Genomic DNA, 23,222 nt, shown 5'->3' with positions numbered 1-23,222 from the left:
CAACTCATAATTCAGTTCCTTTTACTCTGTGATATTTTTGTATTTTTGGAGTGTAAGAATGAGGTAAAAATACGAAGGACTTGCTAAATATTCCTCATGTTTAAACCTGCCTGTTCTGTTTCCATTTCTCAGGGCTTGGACTACCTCCAGACTAAGGCATAGCCACGAGGAACCAAGAGCCAGTCAAAACAGTTTTCTTCTTTATCTTTACTGCTTGGTTAGACCACTTGTCAGCCTCCCTCCTTTCCTTTTTTTTCTTTCCCTTTCTACATTGCCTCTGCAAAATCAGGATAATCATTTAAAATAACATTTCAGGTAGCTTAAAATGACCACTTCCTCAGATATAATAGTTAATACTATTTTATCTGAGGCAGTTATTTGCTCTTCAGCTTGTATGTATTGCTTTTCTTTTCCCTTTGGGTATTACTATACTTCTTCTTCTGCAACTGCTTATGTCAAGTTCTTTTTTGGCCTCAGTTCTCAAAGAAATTTCTTGTGAATAAGCCAGGGAGCTCACATTTTTATTGTTACTTATTGAGAACCCTGCTTCTGACAGTAGCTCACTGGTTTTGAGAAGATTGCTCAGCTTACCTCTGCTGACCTCCTCTCTATAAAGTGGGAATAATCATAATTCTAGACTTGATTTCATAAGGATTTTCTGAGTAAATTAATTACAGTTTGCAGACACCTATAAATATAGTTCTCTCTAAATATTAAAACTTAACATGTTCTGTGTATTGTCCTAGTCATCCCATTCCATTCATACCAAAGCCTGTCTCAGGGTCTTCCGTTGAGCTTTCTGCAACAGTATTCTCTACAGCAGGTATTTTACCATTTACCAGAAAATCTGTTGCTAGGGCCCTAAACCTTGGGGCCTTAAGTGCTCTCTTCTCCGATTTATGTGAATGACTTATATATCCGTTTCCACTGATGGATGGTGGTGGAAAGGAGGACCATGGCTCCCAGACTTCTCCATCTCTCTTTTCAGTCCCTGATCAGTTTTCAGCACTCACTTGAACTTCTTTCTTCCTTCACCGTAACGTCTTCTGCTTTTCTTTTCAGTATCACCTTGATTGTGCCTATGCAGAAGGTGTGAGTAATTCATAAATATATAATACTTTGTCTTTCTGAAAACAAATATAAGGTGATCGTCTTCCTCTATTATTTAAGAGTATGAGTTATAAAATATACCGTCTTTAGAATATTTTATTATGCCTCAAAAATCAAGAATGAGTCTCCTACTTTTATAGTCTATATAGTTTTTTAGATAAGTGGTTCCTAAGCTCTTTAGATCAAGGAGTCTGTGTTAGTTCTGAGAATTCTTTCTTGTCCTTCCTAAACTCCTACCATGAAATTCATAACTGATTAGTTTTTGTAAGATTTGCTATTGTGTTGTGTTTCTTTGATGAACGACTGTGACTAATGAAGTCTCATTATCATGGAACCGTCTCAGTAACTTCACTTTAGACTTGAACTTAATCTTTTTTTGATGCTGGATGGCATCATTCAGAAATGTTTGAAAATATATAACAACTGGAATTTATAGAAAATCTTTGCTAACATCTTTCAAAAAATTATATTTTAAACCAAGATCAAGCAAGTGATAAATAGTTCTCTTTTCTCTGGCTTCACTCTTCCCTTTGGCTTGTAGCTTGCTAGTGAGACCTTTTTATATCCACAAGAATGGGCACTGCAACATCTTAAATAAAGCTCTGCAGATTCCAAACTGGAATAATATCTTTCTTCATGAGCCACATTGGTTAAGACAGCGTCCTGCAGGAATCCTGTTGGTAATCTATGAGTATGTTGGCAACATGTACGTAATTTAGAAATTTCCATGCTTGTCGTGGATTGTCTCCATTTCTTCTGTGCATTTGGCAACTATAAACTGGTCATATTTTGCAAGGATTAAATCCTTACTCTTTTCAGGAAAAGTTGCTTCAAAATTGAAAAAAAATAATTACAAAGTTGATCTAATTACAGTTGTCCAAGCATCATAATGCAAATGGACTTAAACAAATTGAATCAGCATTATGTTAATTTGTCTCATTGACATTTATTTTAATTATGAAATCGTGGCATTAGGTAGAATTAGCTTAAACACAACTTTCCATTCTATGTGCATGTGTCTATCTTGATGGCTTGCTGAAGCATAAGTAGATCGGCTTTGAGGTAGGCTGGTGGCAAAACAGCCCTTACTTTAATGTACTCAGGGGTTACCTCAGGTGACTGCTGCTGGTGGAGCTCAGCCTACACGCTGAAAGAGTGTAATTCATTGCAGTCAAGGTAGTTGGATATGAAACTGATGCTCGCACTCATGGACCAGGCTGTTCTCATAAGGAAGCAACTACCTGCAGTCATGGACCAGACTGCTCACATGGAGAAACAGTGCAACTTTTGTCACTGTCTGAATTTGCAGATTAGCACTTAATCTAGATTGGATTTATGAGCAATCATTTTTGTTCAAGATTTTTGAGCTGAAAAGGGGAAAGAAAATATTTTGTTTCAATAAACAAAGTGACATATTTTCTAAGCACAATTTTGAAGTGCTTCTGATGAAAGCAGAAGACTGTCTTGCAATCCCGTGTTAGGGTGTTTTCACCCAATTGTGGGAAGTGGGAAGGGACAAAGGAGTTCATTAGTGACACAGGAAGAATTAACTTACTCAGGCTGGTGACCAGGCATGAACTTGTATCGTGCACTACAGGAGAAATTGCCCTAAGCACACAGTTACTATTCCAAGGCAGGCAGAGGGGAAGAAAGTGTCTACTCAGTGTCTTCTAATATTTTCTTAGTTTGTCCCAAATGCATAGTACTCTCCTGGTTACAGAGTACTCAGGGAAATTCTTTCTGGTCTTATAAGGTGTTTATCTGAGACATAAGAAGCCTAAATAGTACACCAATTTCTGTTGAGTTGGAATGAGGAGAATAAAATAATTTAGAAATACCTTTATTTAGAAATTAAATATGAAGATTATATTTCCAACAGAAATCAGAATGTTAAAGGTATATTCACTGGGGCATGTAGCAGGGAAGAAAACATGGTCTGACAGCATGACGGAAAAGGGAGACCTTGTATAGGTGTTCTGTGAACAGTAGCCTCAGCTAGCATGCACTTCCATGCCTGAACTGAGTTGCTGAGGCTAAGCTTCAGCTCCATGATCCACCACACTGGACAAATCTGTGGGACAGAAAGGTCTTCATGCAATTCTGAACATTTTTGAGAGGTGGTTTGTATAAGGAAGGAGGGGAGAAACTGGGAACTGGAGGCTAAAGAGAATCACAAAAAATGTCTCAGCTCTATATTGCATTTGCTACGTGAACCTTGTCCAGTCTAGGAAACCAGCAGGAAAGTTACCCTTGCCTTTGGTAGAAGTATTTACAGCTCGTGAACTTTCATTTCTAAATATCTGGCAAAAGAAAAAAAAAACCCAAACCTTTAAAAGAAACTCAAGCTGGCACAAGATCAGAAAAAGGAGAGATGTGAAGAGGTTCAGAATAGAAGAGATGATGCCTAGAAATTTGATCTTGGCAGCCAATGCTACAGTCTTGTTAGTAGTTCACCAATGATGAAAATAAAGTTTAAATTTTATTCTCTATTTGTTTTCTTTTAGCCATGTCTTTATTAATTATATCTTTTTAAGGGAGGTGTGATAATAAGCTTTGTGGTTTTGAGATGAATGATTTAAATATCTTGCACTAACTCTCCTGTGAGACCTGACAGACATAGGAAGGCTTTCAGCTAGTGTCCATTATGGATATTAAGATAATATGGAAAAAGCAAGCTTATTCTTCTTTGCATGAAGAAGGAGCTAGAACTGGTTGTCTCATGCTGCCAGAAAACATTTCTACCCTTGTCTAGGTGCTATGGTAAAAGAGGTTGCATTTTTTTTTGCTAGAGGGAATAATTTCTTTTTATATATGTGTTTGAACTTCTTTGCTGTGAAATCTAACTACAACTCATCTTGCTGAACTGTGTTTCCTATGTGCGCTTATGAACACATGAATTGGGTTTGGGACCCTGCTGAGAAGAGAATGGGCTTTTACAGTGAGAATCCTGAAACTTAGGTTCTTGCTAGAGGGGAAAGGGATCTTTTGAGTCTTCTGAGTCTTTTGTAGCTTATAGAGTAGCACTTACCCGCTTATGATGTTGATTTAAAAAGAAATATATATTTCATAGGCTTAGATTCCATTTTAAAAGCCCAATCCAAGGAAAGAAATCTAGAATCATGCATCTCATCTTTTATTCTGAATCTCTTTGAAATACAGGCAACGAGGCTGTTGACAAAATTTCTGACCGCTGTGAGAAAATAAAAAATTTAAAAAAAAATTTAAAAAAGCCTAGTTCTTAAGCAAAGAAGTGTCCACTTATTTCAGAAGTTGGTTGTATCTGATTGTTCTGATACGGCTTTTGTAGCAAGAACATTAACTGTTTTCACAACAGCAATATTAGAAAATGGAACTAGTAAGTGTTGCCCAACATGTTCTGCATGTTTTGACTAGCAAGAAGCTCTGGATTTTCTTTTATTTTGTGTTGCCAGAAGGATCTTTTTGTTGTTAATGTCAAGAACAGCATGGACTTACAGGCTGCCTTGAAGGACAGGCTTCATAGGATCAAATCAGAGTATACAATCAAGGTAATACAGTAAAAGTAAGGTGTTTGTAAAGCTATTTGAAACCACAAATTATTTTTCTTTCAAAAATGACACTTGGCCTTTCTGTCTTTTTGGAAAGACATAGTATGGCTCAATATCTGAAAATCTTGTTGGGTCAGTCAATTGTCTGCCCGGTATTCGTGGTAGCCAGCCAGGCTCTTTGTAGGCTTCTTTCAGGTCTAGATCCATGGTCCATTCTTTCTGTGAGTCTCGCCTTCCTTCTGTATAGAGGTCGAATATTTGAGCATGTGTAAGATGGAGAAAAGACAAAGAAAGATATCTCTTAGTAAACAGACATTATCTTCATTTTTGTAGCTTCTGGGATCTGTTTGTGCAAAATGCTTTGTTACTTTTTGAATAAAATAAAGTATAAGGACAGCGGAATAACTCCTCCTTTTGAAGCACTACTTCCCTCACCAGTCTTGGAAGTTCTTGTCTTATTCTTCAAAAAAGAGCAACACTTCTTCTGAGTTATTTTCCAATTTTACTGTAAATTAAGGCTATAGTCTTTCAAAACACTATTACTACAGTTGCATTCTTTGATTAGTTCTGCCAAAGTCCCTTTGGACTGAACAGATATGGAAAAATTACTCTGGTTTCATATTGCTCTTGGGTTTTAGCACTTGATAAGATAAAGCAAATGTTCATGAAGAATAAGTCGTCACTTTCTGTAATTTTTATTTGTTGTACTGAGGAATGTTTTCTCTTGATAGAGATCAGGAGACTGTTGGTCATGTTGATGGAAGTTAATGAGGAAAGTTAGGCTGTAGTCATGTCACAGTGTGGGAGGACTTATTTCATAAAGCTCATCCCACTGAAGATCATGGAGGAAGGCCTAAACTTAAGACAAAAGGAGACAATCATTCTTAGCATATGGCCTCATTCTCTGAAAACATGGCAAATCTGTTAACAATACGTCAACAAGTGGCTAGCTCATATTAAGTGCAGAAGAGTTAACAGATTTCCTCCCATTTTGACAGGATTAGGAAAAGTCTGTTGAAATAGTGGGACAATCAACACCAAAACCTTCCTGAACAGCCAAAAGAGCATAGTGAAATGTTTTATCTCCTTTCCAAATATGCTGAGCTGTCTTCACTTCCCATGCCCCACACTGTGGTCATCGTAACACGGGGAAACTAATTTATACCACCCTCAAATACTGCTACTTGCTTGTGTGACCTGTAATAACAATACTTGCCCAACCCCTGTATTTCCCTGTACTGACAACATAAGTCGTCTCCAAGAAACTTTAATTAAGCATTTTCTGGAAAGAGTTCTATGTTTGGGAAATGGTGTCTCCATGTAGGATAGCTATGTAAGGTAAATTTTTCAGCTCAGCCACACTCCTAGATTTCATTTATGGTTACTTCATTTATGGGCTTATATTCATCAAAAATTCTGATGGATGTATAATCAAATACTAACATATGCATTGGCAAAGAACAATATTTGCGATGATATTTTTGGCTAAGTTGAAAACAGCTGAAATCATTGGTGTTGCAGCTGTGTATGTTAAGTGTAAACGTGACGTGTAAACTGTTTGCATCACTCTTCTGCTCGGTTTCCCTTCTTGGTGTTAAAGGTCAGCCGCTCCAGTTTAGCTGTTTTCACTGAGAACTGGTAATACACAGTGGTAGGGCAGAGTGCAGTCGCTCTGTCAGCCTGCTGCACTGTGCAGGCTGTGGGACAATGTGTTTTGGCATTTCCCCAAGTGTCACTAATGCACAGTTGTTTGTGTTCCATCATATCCCCCATCCCCTCCTGACCTCACCCCACTGGCAAATTACCTTTTCCAATTCAGTATGATAATTTCCTGATAAGTCTGAGAATTTGCAAACAATTAATATTGTGAAGAAATTTATTTAGTGAATCATTAGCTTCTAATTATTCATTCATGCTGGCTAAATTATCTCCAATTTGTTCATGGGTTCAAGATATTTAACAAGAAACTATCTGCAACCAGGTGAGTTGGCTTGCCTGTATTCTTCCAGTCTTTGATGTTTCAAATTCTTCTTGAGATCAGAGATCCAGAAAGTCAATATGGAATTTTTTAATGTTAGATACAACAGTTGATCATCAGAAAATGTGGGGACACTTTTGAATCCTGGGTCCTATTTCCTTTGTGTCTCCCTTAAAGAGGATAGAGCTAAATACAGAGAGACAATGTAACTCTCTGCCTTCCTGGTCCCTCTTTCTGCAAATGTGAATATTATCAGTGGTCAAAATGGAAAATTAGACAGCATGACATTGACATACAGACAACCTACCAGGGAATGTGTTAGTATGACAGTGTCTGGTATACTATTCAATATTCATCTGTCTCTTAAAAACAGAGGAATGCATAATGTTTTTCATCAGCTTGGACAAATACTCTACAGTTAGAGAAGATAAGGCGATTTGTTATAGTTCACTGCATTTGTATCTGCTTCTTCAATAACTGAAGGTCTTTTTGACTGTACTAAAACCAAAATAGCATGAAAAATAGCACCCTAAAGTCTAATCAGCCTTGTTTCCTTTTCACCAGAAAGTTGGGCTGGAATTGATAAATGTCTCAATGGAGTAGAAATTTGACCATGGGCACAGTTCTGTCTTGTTGGATCTGAATATTTTTCATTTTAGACCAAATCCTTATGAAAATTTTTGTTACTTCAGATGAGCTCCTGGCAGCAGATGTAATCCTAACTTTACTTTCGGGTATATGTGCCCAAAGCATTTAACTCACCTCGTTTTATGTCTTACATTCTACATTCTTTTCTCCAATGGTGTACTAGGACTGGGGAAACCAACTGAGTAAATCTGCCCAGTGGACAGCGAAATTTGCAGCCGGGGAGAGTGAGGGGGTGAGGATCTCTAAAAGGATTATTCCGATAGTACATTTCTATGGTGTATTGCCTGTTTCAAAACACGAAAAAGTCAAAGTAAAATTAGATATGCAGACCAACACAGCCTTTTCATGTTGTTAGTGGTTGTACTTTGGGATAAAAGTTTAGCCAGCTTATTTGTCTGGCTATTAATATGTACCAGTAGTACTCTGAAGAGATCTTTTTAAACAACAGACCGTTAGCACCAATATGCATGTAGGCTTTCTTCTTGGTAGAGAGTCAAGGAGTTAAAAACGGTATAGTGAAACCTCTCATAACACTACATAGCAATATATAGAGGGTTTTCAGGCTGCTACTATCAATTTCTGCTAAATTGAGTCCAATTACAGTAATTAAAAACATAGAATCATAGAATCACCAAGTTGGAAAAGACCTCTTGGATCATTGAGTCCAACCATTCCTATCTGCCACTAAACCATGTCCCTAAGCAACTAAACCGTGTCCCTGAGCAAATCAATATATAATGTTTTCCCACTTAGTGAACCTTGTGTGTCAAGTTTAATTAGTGAGGGGTACCAGTAAACTGCTTTTAGAAAAAGTGTATGTCGGCAGCATATCTTGCAGATACTTGCCCGTTTCTTTCCTGGTAAAGTTCAAAGAAATGACAGGCACCATGAGGAGGCAATTTCCCACTGAAGACATTGAGAGCCATTTGTAAGGCGACAACGGTGGCTGCATGCTGTAAATGCAAGAAACCTTTAATTAAAGGCCTATGAAAAACAATAGCATGTACCTGTTACTTAACAATATGTCTGGCATGTTATCTGTCCACTTAACGTTACCTGTGTGGCCTTATAAATATTTACCCTCTGCCTTTTGCAACCTTAGGCAAATACTTTCCATTTATGGCTGTACAAACTGAAACGCTGCATGTGTAAAGTATAATTATATGTAAATATTTAAAGGGACATAGTCACTTGCAGTTCTTATCAAAGTTAGCAGGAGCTATGAAAACTTCTTTTAAAAAGAACCAGTGGTTTTTCATGTTAAGTAAAAAGTATTGGAGATCAGATCAGAAAGGTTTTTGGCTGATATACTTGATTGGTCACAATCTTACGGCAGTTTAGGAATAGGAGTTTTAGTCAAATGGGAGCTTTTTGCCAAAAATATCCTTTTCCAATGACAGTGCTTGCACATTCTAAACAAAAATATAAACTCACAATTGAGTATCTGCCTTCATAAGATCTTCTGAAATTACTAACTTAATTTTTCTTTCTTTTTTTTTTTCCTTTTGCATTTGAAAAAGATGCAGGAAGCAGGAGATGTATGTATTTCTAAGTTATCTTTGTGATGGAGCTGCAATAAAACTCGAGGCATGGCTTTTCCTGTTCTCTGCTCAATCAAAACAATATTACAATGAAACGAGCCATGACGTCAGGTTGAAAATGAAATGCTGCAGGCTTCAAAGTAGTATCTATTCATTAAAGAATGAAAATGAACTAATGGTGTTTAAGGTTAACGAAATAACAAAAAATGCTCGTAGGTGTATTTCATGGAGGAAATAAAGTTTCATGGTTTCACTATATTTAATAACTGCAGAACAGGAGCATGGAAGAAAAAAGAAAGACTCACCGTAGAATACATAACCATTTTTTGCTGATGGGAAGGCTTTCTAGCATCTGAGATGTGCTTTAGAATAGTTTTTAAAAGAATACCTGAAAGAAAATGGGGAAGCAATGACAAGGAAAGGGATGTTTGTGTTAATATCTGTATCACTTGTTACTGTTTTAACACAATCTGACTTCAAATGCACCAGATTTATTCAATTGACTTTATAGGGAATTTGCGTGGAATGTCCTAGTTAATTTCAATACTACCTTTTATATGAACAGTGGGCCTATTTTACTTCTGTGTAAAATGTTGTGGGGATCCCTAATGGATTTAGCAGCTTCAAACAGTACATTTACAGCTGCTTTTTTTGCCAGCAGAATAGTACAAGAAGAGTATGGTAATGAATACTACGCTCTGTTGGGTGTAACTCCATTGACTCCCTGGTTTCTAGAGGAAAAGAAAGAACATATCCTTTGGATTCTAGGTCTTGCTGAATTATGTGGTTTTCTGTATTTTGTTAATGTTCGCTGCTGAAAAGTTGTAAGGCAAAGTATATAAATTAAATCAATGGCTGTGCTAGTATGTTAGCGTAAGATTGGAATCTTGACAAATTAAAATCCTAAAATGAGAACTGAACATGCTGGTAGAATTACACGCATGCATTTTCTTCAGCTCCTGGAACATTTTTTAATAGCAGTTGTTAGTAAAGCAAGAGTATAGGTTTGAGCTTTGTGCTTAGTTTTGTATGTTGGTGCTCCAGAAATGCACACAAATTAATCCATGATTATATGTGATTTGTCCTTGTAGCTCACAGAGACTGACTGTACAGTGTCTATATAAAACACAAATGAGGCTCAAAAGGGGCAGTGGATGAATGGAAGAGAATAAGTGATTTAAGTGATTTTAAAACGTATAAACTATCTTTAAATTTCAGCTAGTATTTGCTGAGTTTAGAACCAGTTTAATAATCTAATTCTAGTAATCTCAGTAATGGAATATGAAGACAACAAAGGAAATTATTATAAATCATATTTGTTAAATAAGTTAAGCATGATAACTTCCATAAAATTCAGACTTGATTTAGTTCAGCAAGAATTTATATATTGCTTTGAATTTATTATACAGCATAACCAAAATGGTACGCCCTTTATAATGCTAAATTAGGATAATTGTGATTCATATCTTCCCTATCTCTCTTACTATTAATCAAGATCTTTTAGTGTTGATCACCAGTGTCAACATTGTGGCAACTATCATCGTTCTACTATGGAATCAGTAACAGTGCTTGTTATATACTCTTTATTGAGGATACTTCATTTAAAATAGGGTATGAATTCAGTTTACCTCCCTGCAAACGTGATTTTTGTATTTGTTTGTGGAGCCCGAACTCCGCTTGCAATAACAATTCTGAGAGCTTTATCAGCTTGGTCCTGACACCGTGAGTAGCCCAAACAGGTAAAGTGTAATTGTTAATATCCTGCAGTGAAGAAAGAAAACATAGTGATTTTCTTACTGATTTCTACTGCTAGCTGTTGTTTGTTTTGGCACAAAATGCTTGTCAGAACAAATTCTGAATATTTCACTTAAGTAACATTTTCTCTTTGTAATAAAATAATGACTGTATTTTGCTTTTAGACAGCTGTAGAATTCTTATTTATAGACTTACACTGCTTAAAACAACGTTGAAGGGCAGCATTCAAGAAAAGGAATTCAACAAGAAAAGGAAATATAATTCTAGAAATTATTATTCAAAAACCAACTGGCTTTATTTATGCTAATTGCTAATGCAATTGTCATGAGCAGAAAAAATTCACTTTATAACTCTTTCTTTTTCAGCCACCTACTGGGATATATCCTGCGATCTTCACTGAAACAAATCCTATGCAGATGTCAGGATTTTAAGAGCTTGCAGCTCTGACATATAAATGAGATTGAAAGATCAAGTAGGAATATGTATAGATGTAATTCAGATGTAGTGGAGTATGAAGGGATTAGATACATAGATGGAATTCATATCTACATATACTGAGTCTATTGCATACTGATGCAATACTCAAGCTCAAGTGGAATGGATTTGTCTCTCCTCGAGGATGCAGCCCAAGCTAATGGTCACAGCTGTGAGAAGGGAAGATACACCCAGCACTCACTCCTGGTTTGCACTACTCTGAATTCCTGTTTAAACAAGGTTGGCAACTCTTTTCTTAGTTCATTGTGACCTCTATGAAAGTGAACCATTGGACTGAGTTACCAGAGAGAGTGTTCTTGTAATGAGTTCCAAGGAAAATGCCAACTACTTAAAGGATTTGTTTAAATGAGTGAAACAATAGAATGTGTTAGGTTAAACCAGCTCAGGTCAAAATGCATCACTTCTTCTTTTAACAAACGTGATTTGTGTCTTGAGGAAAGAACTGAATAGTTGCATGCTATTGAAGACAGTGATGTAGGCAAGCAAGTACCTCAGTCTTCATGTTACCTGTGAGTCAGATGACACTTAGCCAATAATAACAAATACAGAGAGATGCATGCTGATGCAGTTTCATGAATTGTGTTTAAAAAACTATGCAAGAAAGCTCTCTCTATGCTTGAAAGGGTGGCTTCTCTGGCAGATGTCTTAGCTGATACCCCCAGAGTCTTCAGTGAGTATAATGAAAGGCCAAAGCTCATCAAATCTAACAGTAGAAGGAAAAACACAACTACTGAAACAAAAAGTTGTGGTCTTGAGTTGTCCTGCATTTGGAAAATATGTAAGGGTGACCTCACTGAAATTATAGTGAGATGTCCCAACATCTTAACATCTCAACATCTCATTTAGCTTAAGGCCTTGGCTAACATTCCATTCAAGACTGCTTTGACCAAAGTTGGAACGTTACAGAAACCACAAGACAGAAGGTAAACTCATTAGCATCACATATAATTATTACATATTACTAGTGAAATCCACCATAAAACTGCCTCAGTTTTCTAGGGGATATCTCAATACTGGTGGACAATTCATCACCAATATGTGAGTTTAAAAATAATTATGCATTAAAGCATTTGTAACCAATGTTGCCTGTAACAATAGATTTTCGACACAAGACTGCAATTTTCACTTGTTTCAGCTGAGATATATTTACATTTTGAAGTAACTTGAAGTGGGGTTTGTTGGTAAATTAAGGGCACTCAAGATCTTTTCAAATCCCAGTCTGAGGTACCAGACTGTGAGACCCAGATAACCACAGCAGCTGGGCACTAAAATATCCCTTTTAAAATAAAATTCATGTTTCTTTGTGATGTGCTTGGTTTCTTCGCTAGAATAGGTTCCCAAACTTGCCCAAATAGCCAATTGTGTCATCCCAATGACTGTTTAATTCCGGAAAACACTGATCTACTGTCCATACACATATAATGTCTTCTTCTTGCCTATACAATTAACATAAAATCTTTGTGGAAGTATACTTATATTTCTTTGCCATCAGCAAATTTTATTTCTCTGTGAATGTGTTGGGGTTTGAAAGAGTTACAGAACAATTCTATACAAAGGTCTGCTTTTGTCTAATTCTCTACATGCACTCACTGACAGAATATTGGATTTGTCAGGCCATTGGTTTGTGTTCCTTATAGTGGAAGAAGACCCACAACAACTTCGTACAGTCATGGTGTCTTTTCAGGATTTTCAGTTGCAAGTTTATTGTTTGGTGAGGGTTTCTGAGGAAGAATGTGAAAATAGACTGTCATTTAAAAAGGTTTGGATGCACAGACCCATCCTCTTTTGATGCCTTACAAACAATAGGAATAAAAGGTAAAACAAGTTTTGAGGAAATGTATTTCTATTGAACCTTGGGAATTTTCATTATATTATTTACCTCATAATGTAAAGTGTCAGAGAGCTTCCCAATTCTTTCGGCATTCAACTTCTTCAATGGGTAGCCTGTATGAGTGGCTAAAAACTTCAGAAATGGCTGAAATACAAAAAAAGCAAACTTGTAGTACACAGGGCCTTTTTACATCATTTCTATATACTGTCAAACTAGCACATCGTCATTTTCAGAAACAAACCAGTCTTTGCCACTAAGCAATGAACCATTGCCCAGTGGTAAGAGAATTTGGCCTGTTCATCTACACAAGGCTGGTGATCTGAGTTTGGATTTGAAATATGGTGGTGGTTTATGCTTGGTGGGAATGTTCAGAAGAGGGTAGAGCAGAAGGAACAAATATATGAAGAAGCCTGGAAGAAATAAAAAAAAAAAAGTGCTTAAAGGAAGTGTGATAATCTTGTTCTGATGTTGGTACTGAGCAGAAAGGAAGTGTGATGTAAATTTTGTGAAACTGGGAATTATTCACTTGCATGTCATCTCCAGATGCAGAGCCGTTGATAGATGGCTGAGGTCAGCTGCTGAAGATTATAGAGAAACAGGTGACTTTGATATTGGCATTTTGTATAGAACTGTGAAGAAAAATGTTGCCCATGGCAAAGATTTTGATGTTGAAAAAAGAAGGAAAACCTAACAGAAGCAAGAAGGAGTGTAAGTGAGCACCTGGATGAAGACTTTGAGTGTGAGACTTGAATAGGTATTTGAGGAAAGCACCGAGGCTATTACAGAAAATCTGGGGAATTGAGCTGTGAGCATTTTGTGGTGGAAGAACTAGCAGAGAGTTACACAGGCAGGGATATCAAAGGAGTTGCTTTACATGGGTGTAGACAGAGAGAGATATTGGAGTGATTTGGGAGGTACTGACAATGATCTGATCTGAGTTTTTGTTTTGTCTGCTCTCCTAGAAGGTAGGTGGACTGGTGTTTTGCAAGGTAGTCAATAATTTATCTTTTCCATGACTTGCAATTTTCAGTTGATGGGAATAGCCCAGTCCAGCTGGCTATGTAATGTTGTAATTGTTTCTTGCCTCTGTAGTCCACACCCACTGTGAAGACTAGAGATAGGGAAGGAGCATATCAACTGCTGTTTTTTAAACCCACCTGTTAGGTAAAGTTGGCCGAAGTGGTACATTTTAATTAGAATTTCAGAACTGAGAATACTTTACCCTGTACTGCTTGAACTGTTTTTGGAAATCCCTTGTTGCAAAGGTTTCTCTCAGAAGCTCATTGTATTTTGGGCAGTGTGAGAAAGGTAAGTATAGCAACTGAAAAAAAATTGCAAAACATTAGTTAGGCAAGGTGCATGCTTCTTGTTCTGTAATTCAATACATCCTTGCAGGATTGTTTTTCTGGTTGACTGCACTAGTTAGGACAAGCTGAAAAATAATTTGGGAATGTAGTTTTGAAGGATGTTCCTCTTCAGGACTGTGAGAGTCATACTGAAGAATACTTCCAAAATGGTCTTTAAATGTTCAGGGGAGTAATAGCTGCAGTAGTTCAAAGTTCAAGGAGTCATTTACACAGGCTGAAATTTGTCCCTTGACAGAAGACTAACACAAGCTCTTGCAAATTGCTTTATGCTTGGATTCTCTAGGGATGATTTCACTCGTATTCAGTCTTTCTTTAAACACATTGTCACCTTTCTGCAACGAACTACTGAGAAGCAGCTGGACTGCAATAGGAGCCTTTATGCATACTCAGCTGTATTAAGCGGGCTTACCATGGTTTTTTTTTTAGTTCAGCTAAACTGTAGAAATCTGTCAAGTTTCTATAACTCAGTTTTGTCTTTCACAATTCAAGACGTATGAGGGCTAAAGGTTACATGCGAGTGGAATTACTTAAGAATTTGTTATTCATTGATCTAAAGTAGGCTGAGTTCATTCTTGTTTGAAGTTTTTTGTGTTAAATTTTAATCAAAAGTTAAAATGAAATTGGAATCTAAGATATTCATAGTTTTTTTCTCTAATGTGCTTTTTGTACTGCTTCCAGTAATAAAACTCTATCTACATAGTCCCACAGTTAAAAGAACTTTAAAAAGAACTTAGGAGTTCTGGAGGAATAACTAGCTTGGAGAGCAGTTTCGCTATCTTTTTAGAAACATAATCTATTTATTTCAGAAGGTAGAAAGGAATTCTGAATTATAACAATAGGTTGTGGACAGGTATGTCTTTACCAATAAATTACAGACTTTTATTTTGTGCAATAGGGTACATGTGGCCTCAAGCTTATCCTGTGTATGTAGTAGAGTTGAAAAAGTATGATAAATCTGTATGCTTTATGATTTGTTTGAACAAACTTACTTGCATGCCTAGATGTGAACAAGCTGCAGTACATGCTTGTTGAGTTTGATAGTGGTGTTGAAACTGGCCAGGTGTTCTTGCCTGTTTGCTAGGATGCCCTCATCTGTGACGATGTTAGAAGCAGTTCCTGACTCTACACCAGGCCGTGTGCATGAATCAGAAGACGTGTCTCTACATCCTCCATCTTAACGCTCTCATTGCTCTGAGGTGAGAACCATTGCTTCATGTCTGTATTTAACCCAATTCACCTTTCACTGACCGTGTTAACTAGACTTACAAGCCCACGCAATTGATCTTGCATCACTTGTGAAAACCTCCTGCACAAAACTGGGATTCATAGGCTACACTCCTGAGGTTTCCTAGCTTTTTGTCATAGGTTTTACAGAAATGGGAAACTCCAGCTCCATTCAGCTACCCAGCTTTCTCCTCTAGGACAAGTATATGCATGCCACAGGTCTTCTATCTGCACAATTCCTTGCAGCTTCCAAGGTGAGGACATTAGGAAGAGAGATTAATGCATACATTGCCCTATGAACTCATGCTCATAAAGCTTTGAGTCCTCCTGCCTTTTCCCTTTTACATTTTCCACCAATCCTCAAAGTGCATGCACTGACCTTCGAAGTGCATGAAAAACAACCCTGTGACTCAAATTGCATTGTAATGAACATCCCAGAATGATTTATTTTGTCTTTTCATTTTGTCATTTAAAAAATGTTGAAGGAGTAGTGAAAATAGGTGTGTTTCCTCTTATCTTAGGAGGGAAGACATTTTTGTTTTAACTTTAGGATTAATCTATTCTATTGTGGTTTGCCCACATTATAGCCTAGCTCCTTTTCTCTGTAGCCAGGACTTTTGTTTTTCTACTTTTTTTTGTTAAATCCAGTTTTCTATTGTATAACTCCATTCCTGCGGAAACTCTTGACAACATTTCTGTTCAGCTTATTAGGACTTTCTGCACAATGCTTGTAACTAAATATATTTTTAATTGCCTTTACCATGTCCTTTATCCTGCCTCTTCATCTCATACCCTAGGTATTTTACTAACAATTAAGGGAAAGCAAATGTCTCTAGCTTCTACTTACATTATCATGTGACAATGGCACTGTGTGAACTGGAATTGGCTGCCAAAGGATTCTGGGGTTCCAAATCTGTCCCTCTGTCAGTGGGTACAGCCCAGCAAGACTTGCCTGAGCACTCATAAGTGTGTGATCACAGTCAGTGCTTTGAACATAAATCTGAATTGAGAAAAAACAAAAAAATTGTAAGGTGATTTCTCCTGTTAGGTTTTTTCTTTCTCTTTGTAGAAAAGATAGGTATTGGTACTGTGCTGGGGAAGATAGCATTAGATTGGGATGGAGAAGGGGCTTGAGATAGAATGAAGCTGGAATAGGGCCTTGGAATAAAATTTTGGAATAAAAGCTGCAACACAGTAGCAGTTGCCTTAAGACTGAAAACATGAGACAGATTACATTTTGCTATTTAGGCTTTGGGAGTTTGTATATGCACCAAATAGCTGGACCTTAAATGAAAAGTAAGCTGTATCTGCACATCCTATGATAGTATCTAACTGGAGATACCCAATGTAAATACTCTGCCATAAAACCGTGAGGTATGTGCATCTGATATACAGCCCAAAAAACCCTTCACATGGTTTTTAGTTAACCATCAGCGTGAATAAATGTTGAGCCACAATTTAAAGGATACTTTGAAATTATGTCAGATTCAATGGGTATTAAGTTATCTCCAACTGCACCAGGTTCAGAGTCTCATGGATTCAGGTAGTCCTATTAACATCCATGAAAAACATCCACCTCCGCAGATCCAGTACTTGCCTCACACTGCTTGTATACAACACTCAGGAAATAAGAGTATCTTCTCCGCATGTACTGGCCAAGCTCATACTGTTGCTGTATGCCAAGCTGTAGAAGTAACAGAATAGTGTAAGAGGCTCAAGAAGTGTGCTATGCATTCATTCCTATGACCAAAAAATAAGCTAACATTTCATATTATTTTAATGAACACCTTCTCCTTTTCTAAAGTGAAGGAGGAAAGAATACAGGAGAAAAATGCAGTAAAGTTGCTGTGTTTATGGTATTAGATATTAGACATGTCTTTCTGATGGATGCAGTTTTGCATTTTGCTCTACGGAAAGCTATGTGTATGTTTAGCCAAGCTATTAAGACTATCTGAGGATCAGGATGACAAAGCGGGCATAGAGATGCCTCAATGCTGCCTCTCTAGTTTCTGCTCTAATGCCAGCTAGCAGCTCATTAACTGGGAGCACAAACAGAGCAATCACTTTGACCATGAAGATACATCCAGGATATGAATTCCATAGACCAGAGATTCAATATGGAGGCTACAGTTTTAACTTGAGCAAGGTTGTTTTTCAGGAAGGCAGAAAATCTTGAATAGTTGACTTCAAGTAAAAGTTCTTCAAGCCTTCAAGTACTTTGCTGCAACGGTTAATTACCATTGAAAGTCTGAAACAATTGATTCTTTGTTCTTGCCTATGTCCCCAGCTTTCAGCCACCCAATCTTGTTATGCTTTTGAATGACACATTCTTTACCATCACAGATCTTGTTCCCAGTAAGATAATAATCAGTAAGATGGAATCAAGTCACTTAATCTTTGTGTTAAACTAAATGGTTGACAATTCTCTAATCTCACAGCAAAATGGGTTTTCCAGCTTCAGCATTTTAGTAACTGTGTTGAACACTTTTGAACTTACTAACACAATTTTGTAAACACATGACATGACAGTCACTTGCAATGTCCCTGTAATTTTCTCAATATTGTCTTTTTTTTTTTAACTTGTGCATGGTGTTTCCTGGCCTAAATTGAAATATATTCAATTTTACTCATGTAATCATTACTCTGCACAGTGATTACTCATTGCTTTCTAAAGTTCTTTTCTAAGTCATAAGTTCATAGGATAATTCAGGAGGAAAGGCACCTCAGGGAGTCTCTAGTCCATTCTTGTGTTCAAAGCAGAGTCAGCTATGAGGTCAGACCAATTTACTCAGGGCTTTATCCAGTGCCAGAAGCATCCCACAGTGTGTATATGTGATCACCTCTTTTTGCTGCTGTAATTGTGCGTTCAGAATTACATACAGTAAAGGCTTCTGCTCCAGCTTGCTTTATATGTGTTGTTGAATCCTAACGTGTGGGTCTTGAAGCCTTCCATGCCCTGGAGCAAGCTGGTATGTTGTGCTGAATTCTCGTAAGTGTGTATGAGAAATGATTGAGTCATAGCTGAGTTAGGGCATAGGAAGCTGGTCTATTACTCCTCTTTCTTCAAGGGAGGTGATGTGAGAGGAAACAGGCCTGACTTTGCATTGGAGAGCAGCACGGCCTCCTAAGAATGACAAGGAAGAAGAACTCCTTAGCCAATTGATTCTATTCTGATTTTGGTGGAGACCCAGCAAGTGACTAGTTCCCCTAGGAGAGTAGAGCACATGCATTGTGCTCGACCCACTGGACGTAAACTGTGTGAGTAAACTTATTCTACAGCAACCTAAAAGACACACACCTCACAGTCTGCCTCCACATGTACAATAGCTATTTGTCACTCAGAATTTTGGCACATCTAAACTACTTCAGTGAGGCTGCCTGCTTCACAGAATTCTGGGCAAACAACTGGTGGTTTTTTTCCAGCCAAACAACATAACTTGGGGGGAAAGGAACAAAACACAGACACAGTGGGTTGTGTTAGTGGGAGCAGAGTAGAAATAGATATTAAACCACCTAGTGTCCCCATAATCCTTTACAGCCTGATAGCACAGGAGTTCACCCTTGACTCCATTCACAAGAGGAGGCAGCTAAAGCAAATCACAGTTAATGCAGAGACTCTGTTTCTGCAATTGGACTATGCCTTTACCTTAGCTGCTGCTAGTTACTACCATCAGCTGATACTTGCGTGTGAGCTTACCCCTGCCATATTTCACCAATGCCTCCACTAAAACAGGTGAGCTTCAAATCAACTTTCCCTGGTATAGCATGAGAGAAGTTTCTGCTAGCACTGATCATAGTAGTTCATGAACTAGGAAGCACTCTTACTCTGCAGAGACTGAGGGTGGTCTGTAAGCACTTCCACCACGTTAAGCTACTGATGGTTAAGGCTTAGTCTTTGCTCTCAGGTGAACTTCGGTGGTCCTCAGTGCCTGGCTCCTCCTAGAACACCCTAGTCTGCAATCAAACAGCTCAACATATGCTGCTATTGGTATGGGAACAGGATGACTCAGTGTAATTTAAAATCAGAGACTGCTCATAATCGTAACTTCCTGGTAAGTTCCTTGGCTGTCCTTTTGGAGGTCTGGGTATGGCAACTTAATATGGGCTTTCTCCAAGTGAAAACAAAGTTCCAAAAAATAAACATCAAAACACTATCTTCCAATACTTCAGTATATTGGCCCAGGTAAGCAAAAGTACCTTGGTAAGCTGTCCATGTCCCTGCTGCCTTGCAACTTCTTTGTGCTTGTCAGTTGGAAAAAACTCCTGTGGGGTATGATCACCATGGCGAAATACCTGATAAAACAGATGGAATTCCCTTCATGTTGCTGGGATACAATTAGTGCAGTCAGAAGGAATATGCAATGACAGTGAGTACTGTGCCAGACAGATGCTAAATATATTAATTATGTTTTTCTTGGGTCTAGGTAACTAAAATACCTGTTTGATTCATTTAGACAAATGTAACTCTTCTTTTTTTCCTGGCATTTGGAAAGTAGTGAGCTCAAATAATTTTTTTCAAGTTATAAAAACTATAAAATACCTTAATGTTTTCAGAGAGGCTTCATATATTTTAGGAGGTTTAGACCACAACATTTAGTAAACAGAAAACAAACAGAATCATATTTTTCCAGAAATATTAGGACATTAATATTTCGGTGGCACTAACTAAGAATTCAGAAGGAAAAAGCCTAAACTACTGCTCTACCTAGAGTTTCTGCGGCTGACTGCTATGAAATATTCTTTCTTGGTAGAAATTAGCTTTAAAAATTCAAGTGCTAACATTTTCATCACAAGGGGTAATGGAAGTGTCATCTAATATCTAAATACACATTAAATGGTTACTCTGAAAACACTGAACCTTCAGATAAAAGATGTATCTATAAAAATACATCAAGGTTTTTCATTCCTGCACCCCTCTACATTCTTTCCTTGTCCAACAAAATTCCTGAAGACATGTGTCACATAATTTTTAAATTTTACCAACAGATTTTTTTCTTAATCCATGTAGGAAGAAATAAGATTCAAAACTGCAGCAAAAATCATATAGCAGATTTGCAAGCATGTGTGAGGTTCAGAACAAAATTTAAGCTTCCTGCAAACGAGCAGTATATCATAATATTTGCAAATAGCATTAGTTTATTGGTACTGTTTCTACACTGCCTATTCAATGCCATTGTACACTTGTTTTGGTTTCACATAATGCAATTTGTTTTGAATGTTAACCCACTGAAATCATTGGAGAACTGGAAAACCTTACATGGTAAAGAGGGGTTTTGCATTATTGATATTTATTTATTAAATCCTCTTTTACCATTAAAAAAAGAATTCTATGTGATTTCTCTCTTAGTGCTTTAAAAAAAGCATTCTTTTTCAATCCAGAAAGATAAGTTCATCCAAGACTGCACAAGGGAGACAAAATTATAAAATCTTATTTAACACTGAGACTTTTTTTAATCCAATGCAATAATGTATTTTAAATATGCAGGAAACAAATATTCACAAAGTGCCCCTGGACCCTACCCTAGAGTACAAGGAGAGCAGTAAGTGATGGTTTTGAAGAAATTCCATTTGCCCATGAACTATCTACTTACTACGGTAACAAACTTCAGTTTTCTTTTTGCTGCAGTTTGGTGAAGAAAGATGCAGAAAAGGCAGAACATGAAACATAGACTCCACATTCCACACACCAGCTGCCTTGGTTTCATCCTGAGGGTAGATTTCAGCTATTCTGCACACGAAGGTCCTTACCTAGATGTGGAGATACAGTAGATATGTGGCTAAGAGGGGAGGAGTCAGTTGTGCTCTGTGAGGTCTGAAAGTGGACTCCTCCTCCCTCTTTTCCCTTCTTGACCTGGTGTTTTTCAGGGAATTTGTAAAAGAAAAGTGTATTTGGTACTTGTATTCAATTTCTGTGTCCCGTGTATAGCATGAAGTTCAATCTCTGATCTCTCTAATTCCTGCCCATGGCACGTGCAAGGCAGGTGAATGTAAAGTACTGGAAGTTCCTTTCTATTATTTAAGATAGGATTTGGTATGGGTCAGTCAGCCTTCTCAAAAAGGAAAAAGCTGCAGATGTTCAGGCTTTTGTTGTGTGCAAAAGAGCTAGCAAATCATTCTCATTCCTGGTGCTCACACAGTCTTCTCTGAACACTTTCTGTTAAAAAAGACAGAAGGAGCAGTGCTGACAATTGTTCTTTTCTATAGGATCTTTGGATTTTTCCCTGGATTCATCTGTGTGTTCTGTAGGAGGAGTAAACAGCAGAAGGTTTTACTGCACAGGACAAGGGATAAGTCTAAGTTTACTGCAAAAAAAAAATAAATTTTAATCTGTACAGTAGATTGGCTATGCCTCTAGTGGCAAAATGCGTCCCCCTGTTTTCTAGAACTAGCCCCCAGAATTTCATACAGATAGGTAAATTTTTTATTTTCAAATTTCTCTTACTGCAAACACTCTATTTGTTACTGCATGCATAAATCAAGAGGTTTTCTGTCACTCTCGGGTGTATTTTAACTAAAGAAATAAAACCTATCTCAGAGACAGTATTGCAGGAGACAGGATTGGTCTTACAGGCTTATTGGTCTGTGTTCAGTCACATTCATATGTTAATGAAAACCCTGTTAATATGTAAAAAAAGATGTCTTGGTGATCAAAAGCTCTCTGTAGATAAGAATTTAAAAGAAACTACTAGAAAAAAAATCACATTGCTACCCCAAAAGATTACATAATGCTGAGTTAGTTTAAGGCATAAATAACGAAACTTTCCTTCATAATTATTAGAATCAGGCTTGTCTAGAGAGAACGGTTCTTTCTTTTGAAGCAACAATGCAATGTCTTTCACACCTGTCAGGGCTGAAGAGATTCCTCAGTAAAACATTTAGAAGTCAACCTTTCTTGGTGCAAGATGGTTCTTCTGTCATCTTCTGCCATTTTTGCCTTTTTTTTTTTTTTCCTGACAAGCCTAACACAATCATACAGAAGTAGAAAAACACGGGGATTTCTCATATTTATTGATTAAAGCTGTTTGCACTCTGTACATTTTCCTGCCTCCACTGACACTCGAACTTCAAAAATCTTTCTAAATAATCTGTGTTTTGCTGTGTTTTAGTTAGGCCAGCTGGTATCACTGGGGAAAATATGTGAGTTCTCAGAATTACATGGCTCCTTTCAGGTTCTTCAGATACTGTAGATGTGTCAGCAGGGCCAGCAGATATATAACAGGAGCAGAGAGGTTTAACTTTATTCTTTTCAAGCACCCGTTGCCTCATACCTCCTGTGAGATTTCTTTAACAAGGAAGGTGAAATTACTTAGATTCAAGATGACAAAATATTGGTGTAAAAACTAATACTTGTTCCCTTTGATATGAACTTGGTGCTGCTGCTAATTCTGTGGGAAGAGATACACAAAGCACTGGAGTTGTTTTAAAGCTCTCCACATTGGTTGACTCTGTTGTTGCTGAAGGTCATGGGGGCAGCATGAAGCAGTGTGCTGAGCAACGTGTCCTGAGACAGAAACTCTAGGGAGCAGGTGATGGAGTTCTCTTGGCAGCTAACTCTTAACTGTAGAAATCCCTTGTTGAGAGTGGTGAGAGGTGTAAAAACTGTAGCTGCTTTCAAAGTCAAGGTAACTGATTCTTTAACATCCCTGTAGCTTGTGTTAAAACAGCAGCTGAAGATGGAAGAGGAGGAGATAATAATAAACACAATAAATTAATGTCCTTCACTGCATTGTTGTACAAAGGAAAATT

At 37.5% G+C, this 23,222-nt stretch overlaps 1 protein-coding gene across 1 annotated transcript; it reads right to left on the bottom strand.

The window, feature by feature from the left end:
- Positions 1-7,390: 7,390 nt before the first annotated feature.
- LOC138722157 (prostatic acid phosphatase-like) lies at positions 7,391-21,181 on the bottom strand. Its single transcript, XM_069860029.1, has 10 exons — positions 21,068-21,181; positions 19,674-19,769; positions 17,074-17,160; positions 16,324-16,476; positions 14,108-14,206; positions 12,934-13,029; positions 10,433-10,565; positions 9,110-9,192; positions 8,110-8,216; positions 7,391-7,547 (listed from the first exon to the last, which is right to left on the bottom strand). Exons 1-10 carry the CDS (start codon positions 21,179-21,181, stop codon positions 7,391-7,393), a joined length of 1,125 nt encoding a protein of 374 aa, XP_069716130.1.
- Between the last annotated feature and the right edge of the window lie 2,041 nt (positions 21,182-23,222).

The sequence above is a fragment of the Phaenicophaeus curvirostris genome, chromosome 6 (assembly GCF_032191515.1).
Source record: "Phaenicophaeus curvirostris isolate KB17595 chromosome 6, BPBGC_Pcur_1.0, whole genome shotgun sequence".
NCBI lineage: Eukaryota > Metazoa > Chordata > Aves > Cuculiformes > Cuculidae > Phaenicophaeus > Phaenicophaeus curvirostris.
Note: the sequence above shows the minus strand (reverse complement) of the source record. Positions and strands in the feature narration are given on the sequence as shown.